The 6,309-nt window shown below is 44.0% G+C and overlaps 1 protein-coding gene across 1 annotated transcript in view; it reads right to left on the bottom strand.

Moving 5' to 3' along the window:
• IGF1R (insulin like growth factor 1 receptor) overlaps window positions 1-6,309 on the bottom strand; it is a 152,533-nt gene that overhangs the window by 8,728 nt on the left and 137,496 nt on the right. Inside the window, 1 exon segment of the mRNA XM_077317324.1 lies at window positions 4,411-4,545. Coding sequence (XP_077173439.1) covers window positions 4,411-4,545 — 135 coding nt within the window.

Genomic DNA, 6,309 nt, shown 5'->3' with positions numbered 1-6,309 from the left:
CTGGGAAAGAAAGAGACATGAGAACCACCTAGGTTACCACCTTGTTTTACAATCATTTAGGTTTTGATACATTAAGTGTCATTTGCTTCAGTTGGCTTTTGTCTCACACTGTGACACCCTTGAAAAAGACTTGCTACTAAGGGGGGGCCACAGTGCGAGGGCTTCTGGAGTCCTTGCCTTGCTGATGGGACCTCCTTGTGGCACCTACATTTTCACTACTGTGAGATGACTGTTGGGCTGGATGGGCCATCGGCCTGATCTAACATGGCTTTTCTTAAGTTCTTACAGACCACTCACAAATCCTTTCTGGGATTGTGGGATTGGGATTGGGAAGATCACAAAAGACAAGGCAGGAAGACAACAGGAATTCTGTGTTATGCATGTGCAGCTTAATCTACAGAAGAATATTATGAGATGTTCCCTGAAAGTAAGTGTAACAGAAAATATATTAAAGATAACTTACGCATGGTATTTAACATCAGAGAGAATTGCAACAAGAAAAAAGTCCATTCCAAAAGGTGCTGGAACGGAAACTCTAAAGTAGGTTAATTTTCCTATATGGTAGCAATAACCTGTAGCAAAAGAATATTGGCAGAATGTATTCAAAATACCAGAAGATGTTACATAGAGGAGGGGAAACTACCATGCAACCCCAAAAATACCATATGGAGATTTCTCCCTGGACAGTTTTAGTTGGAATTTGAAATTTATAGTTAACAGTTTAGTGGTAGCCGCCTGAACAACTCTGGCACAGGACTTGAGAGGAAATGACACATTTCCAGGGCCAGTAGCTCGGATCTGAAACGTTTTGTTTATTATGTTAACAAAAACAAAAAACCCTAAATGCTCCATGTAAACCGCCCTGAGCCACCGGAGAGGGCAGTATATAAACATAAGAAATAAATTAATTAAAGAAAACTTTTAAGACTTGGCAGTCATTTATTGTATACTGTGTATCAAGTGCTACAAAAGATAAAATTCCAAGGTATATATGGAATTGCAGTGTGTTTATGGTGCTGTAAGTTAGTTTACCTTCGGTTGGGACTGTGACTCTACCCTGCTTTCATTCTGAACGTTGGTGTTTTGGTTTTTTAATTCATGTGCGTCATACTCAGCTCTTGAGAGGTCATATCCAAAAAAGGACTTCTCGACTGAAATGGTGTTAAAGACGACCACTTGAACAAAACAACGTTTTTGAGACACAGTCCCAGCAAACATGAGGACTGTCACTATTCAAGAACAAAAATGCAGACTACAGCTCTTGTGTCAGGAGCAGGCACTACCATGCAAGTGAGTGTTGTGTTTTTGGAAAGAGCTTTCCTTCATGTACCAAAGTTGTGAGATGCCAACTTTGCTCTACTTCTGTAAAGACAGGACTTTTCCAGCTTGCCTCGTTTTCATACCAACTAAATTTGCTGCAAAAGTCCTTAACAGCTCAGCTGTCCCCAGAGCAAGTCTGCAACATAAATATCCATGACTGGTGACTGTGACTTCACTGTCTTTCTTCCTCAGCTGACCACTCTGTCTTGCAATAAAAGCACCAGATAGGGCCAGGGACACTGGATATTGGCTGGCGCTCTGCCCTACAGCCAGGGAAGAGAAACTGTTGCAGAGATACCACAACTGGTGGAATGGCACATCTGACATCCGTGCCGGAGAACCCACGTAACACTTCCTTTAAGTCATTCCAAAGCTTCCCATAAACGGCAGCTTTCTTTACTGGGGAAGAAATTGGCAGCTTTGTTTACACTGCCTTACAAATAGAACACATCTTCAGAAGACGAAAGAACAACGGATACACTGATTTGTTGTTGTTGTTATGTGCGAAGTCGTGTCCGACCCATCGCGACCCCATGGACAATGATCCTCCAGGCCTTCCTGTCCTCTACCATTCCCCGGAGTCCATTTAAGTCTGCACCTACTGCTTCAGTGACTCCATCCAGCCACCTCATTCTCTGTCGTCCCCTTCTTCTTTTGCCCTCGATCTCTCCCAGCATTAGGCTCTTCTCCAGGGAGTCCTTCCTTCTCATGAGGTGGCCAAAATATTTGAGTTTCATCTTCAGGATCTGGCCTTCTAAAGAGCAGTCAGGGCTGATCTCCTCTAGGACTGACTGGTTTGTTCGCCTTGCAGTCCAAGGGACTCGCAAGAGTCTTCTCCAGCACCAGAGTTCAAAAGCCTCAATTCTTTGACGCTCGGCCTTCCTTATGGTCCAACTTTCGCAGCCATACATTGCAACTGGGAAGACCATAGCCTTGACTAAACGCACTTTTGTTGGCAGGGTGATGTCTCTGCTTTTTAGGATGCTGTCTAGATTTGCCATAGCTTTCCTCCCCAGGAGCAAGCGTCTTTTAATTTCTTTGCTGCAGTCCCCATCTGCAGTGATCTTGGAGCCCAGGAAAATAAAATCTGTCACTATCTCCATTTCTTCCCCTTCTATTTGCCAGGAATTGAGAGGGCCGGATGCCATGATCTTTGTTTTCTTGATGTTGAGTTTCAAGCCAACTTTGGCACTCTCCTCCTTCACCCGCATCAACAGGCTCTTTAGTTCCTCTTCACTTTCTGCCATTAGAGTGGTATCATCTGCATATCTGAGGTTGTTGATATTTCTCCCTGCAATCTTGATCCCAATTTGTGACTCCTCTAATCCCGCATTTCTCATGATGTGCTCTGCATACAAGTTAAATAGGCAAGGCGACAGTATACAGCCTTGCCGAACTCCTTTCTCAATTTTGAACCAGTCAGTGATTCCATGTTCAGTTCTCACTGTTGCTTCTTGACCTGCATATAAATTTCTCAAGAGACAAATAAGATGCTCTGGTATTCCCATCTCTTTAAGAACTTGCCACAATTTGTTGTGCTCCACACAATCAAAGGCTTTAGCATAGTCAATGAAGCAGAAGTAGACGTTCTTCTGGTACTCCCTAGCTTTCTCCATGATCCAGCGTATGTTGGCAATTTGATCTCTAGTTCCTCTGCCTCTTCGAAATCCTGCCTGTACTTCTGGAAGTTCTCGGTCCACATATTGCTGGAGCCTAGCTTGTAGGATTTTGAGCATAACTTTGCTAGCATGAGAAATTAGTGCGATGGTGCGGTAGTTTGAACATTCTTTGGCATTGCCCTTCTTTGGGATTGGAATGTAAACTGACCTTTTCCAATCCTGTGGCCATTGTTGAGTTTTCCAAATTTGCTGGCATATTGAGTGTAGCACTTTTACTGCATCGTCCTTTAAGATTTTGAATAGTTCAACTGGAATGCTGTCACTACCACTAGCTTTATTGTTGCTCAGACTTCCTAAGGCCCATTTGACTTCACATTCCAGGATGTCTGGCTCCAGGTCAGTAACTACCCCATTGTGGTCATCAGGGATGTTAAGCTCGCTCTTGTATAGTTCTTCTGTATAATTTTGCCACCTTTGTTTGATCTCTTCTGCTTCTGTGAGGTCCCTACCATTTTGGTCCCTTATCATACCCATCTTTGCATGAAACGTTCTCTTCATATCTCCAATTTTCTTGAAAAGATCTCTGGTCCTCCCCATTCTATTGTTTTCTTCTATTTGTTTGCACTGTTCATTTAAGAAGGCATTCTTATCTCTTCTAGCTTTTCTCTGGAATACACTGATACACTGATGGGAGCCCTTAAAACCCAACTCATATGAACATCTGCCAGGAAGAGGTTCTAGCATTTCTCCTTGGCTCAGGATGTCCAGACCATAAAGGTCTAACTCCCATTCTTTGGACTGGCTGATTTCTCTCCCAGATTTTATAAGATTTTTAAAAGGTCTTAGTTACTGGGCAGGGGTGGGAGTGCTGATTTTATTATTCTGATCTACAACAATAAGCTGCTTGCCTTACCTTGTAAGATGCCATACTGTGGTTAATTTTTTTTTAAATTAATGCACTGTATTTTGTTAGGCTAGCAGAACAGGACATAAACATTTAAAAAAAATCTCTTCCCATAGATGCCAAAACGGTGACTTGAAAGTCAAGTTTCTCCATTTGCCCTGACCCAGACAGCCCAGGCTAGTTCAGTCTCACAGGATCTCGGAAGCTAATCAGAGTCTACCCTGGTTAATACTTGGATGGGAGACTCCCTTGGCAAACCACCTCTGAACACCTCCTGCCTTGAAAACCTGATGAAGGTTCAACTGTAAGTTAGGCACTTTACACTGAAATTAGCTGCTCGCAGTTACTTTGGTGAAGGAGGATGCCTGCTTGCTTGCTAGTGGCTTCCTACAGAACAGCAGACTGTTCTGGGCCAGAAGGTTTCCTTGCAATCTGTCATGGTGCCAGTTCTACCTATCAACCACAAAGATTAACCACCCTGGTGGAAAAATTCAGGTCCCCAAAAAGTACTCCAATGAGGAGAGCAAGGCAGGTCAACAAAGAGGGGAAGTGCCTGCCGGTACTTACAGCATATCAGGGCAATTGTCCGGTTTCTCCAGAAGTCCGCCCTCCATCACAAAGCGAAGAACTTGTTCATTGGACATGCCTTGGTATGGCTGCTCTGCTAGCGTGGCTATTTCCCACAGGACGACACCAAAAGACCTGCAAGAAAAGCCGGTATGTTAGCAAATGATTCAGGCCAAACCCACAGACTTCACTTTTGGGCATTGTCGAGGATGTCTCCAGCTTGGGGACTGTTGGACTGATTGATACAGCACTGCCTTACCCTGTGCCTGAGATGAAGAGCAAAATCAGGCACTAGCACATGGGGATTTTAGCTTGTTTAAGGCTCGCATGTGTGACTATTCTGGGAAGATAGTGCTATGTATCCCCTGCACATGGTGCTCAGCAAAATGGATTAACCGTTTCAGTTTGCAGGGACAGATAATTTGAGGATATTTGCAGGGACAGATAATTTGAGGATATTTGCGTATCTCCCTTGCGTATCTCCCTTGCGTTTGAGGATATTTGCGTATCTCTGGGAAGATAGTGCTATGTATCCCCTGCACATGGTGCTCAGCAAAATGGATTAACCGTTTCAGTTTGCAGGGACAGATAATTTGAGGATATTTGCGTATCTCCCTTCCAAAAGAGCTGCCTGCTGGACCAAAGTTTTGGCCATGGTTCAGTGTCAAAACAGGCATTTTCAAAGGAAGACCCCAGCCTCTATACCCTGTTGTTGGCCTCTCATAGTAACTAGTTGGCCCACCAGATGGACCACTGTTCTACGAAAGGAGGCCTCTTCTTATATTCCCATGTTAATTGCATTCCAAATATAGCCGCATCTCAGATTCACACAAATGCTTTACCATATGTCCTAGAATCATAAAGTTGGAAGGGAACTCTAGGGTCATCTAGTCTAACCCCCTACAGAATGCAGGAAATTCACAACTACCTTCCCACCCACAGTGATCCCAATTACATGTCCAATTGATGACCTCCCCCCCAAAAAATAGAATCCCTGGTCAGTCTGGCCTGGAGGAAATTTGCTTCCCGACCCCAAAGTGGCAAGTTTTATGATCTACTGCTTCTAAATCTGCTTGTTCCCATTCGATGTGTCTTAGAAGTAGGACTGTGTCCGCCACAGCAATGCCGATGCACATAAACCAACAAAAAACGACAGCTAACACAAGGTCGAGAAAAATGTTGTTGGCACAAGGACAAGACTGACCATTTTAAGACTTGAGAGCAAACCCTCTTAAGTTAAAAGGGCTCTGAACAAAGGTGCATCCATGCACTGCGAAAGGAAGGAAAAGGCAAAGAGCAGAAGGCCCAGGGCAATGGAGCAGCTCAGCCCCTTGAAATGCAAGTCCCTCGGAAAGTATGAGAGGAAAAGCTCAAAGCATTCCAAGCTTAACCCTGCTTGGGATGTGCGTTGCTCAAGGGGGCGTAAAGCAAACCATATGTTCGGGTTACACATCAACACTCCAATCTACCGAATACTGACACGGACTGGAAACCAACAGATGCCTTGGCTTCCTCGTGAATGTGCCACACCAAAACCAACACTTAGGAAGTCCTTTTACGCATTAGGAGACCATAGGCCGCCTTGGATCTGAAAATAAATGCCTAAGTTGGGCAGTGTGGGGGTCCCCAAGGAAGTTCTGTTGTTTTTATGAAATGCTACTAGTGCCAAGGTACTAAAAGGGGCAAACTAAAACGTCATATTTTCACACCCTCCTCCAAATTGCACTCAATTTGTAGAAACCCTCTGCACACAAGGGAATCAATTCCTGCTTAATCTTGTTCATCTGTAAAATTCCATACGGGTTTTTCCTTTTTCCATTAGAAATGGTTTACTTTCGGGTTTTTTTAAACACAGCTTAGGGATATGAGCAAAAAACAACCACCCCGTCACTGCACTGG

The sequence above is a fragment of the Paroedura picta genome, chromosome 18, assembly GCF_049243985.1.
Source record: "Paroedura picta isolate Pp20150507F chromosome 18, Ppicta_v3.0, whole genome shotgun sequence".
In the NCBI taxonomy this organism is placed as follows: Eukaryota; Metazoa; Chordata; class Lepidosauria; order Squamata; family Gekkonidae; genus Paroedura; species Paroedura picta.
Note: the sequence above shows the minus strand (reverse complement) of the source record. Positions and strands in the feature narration are given on the sequence as shown.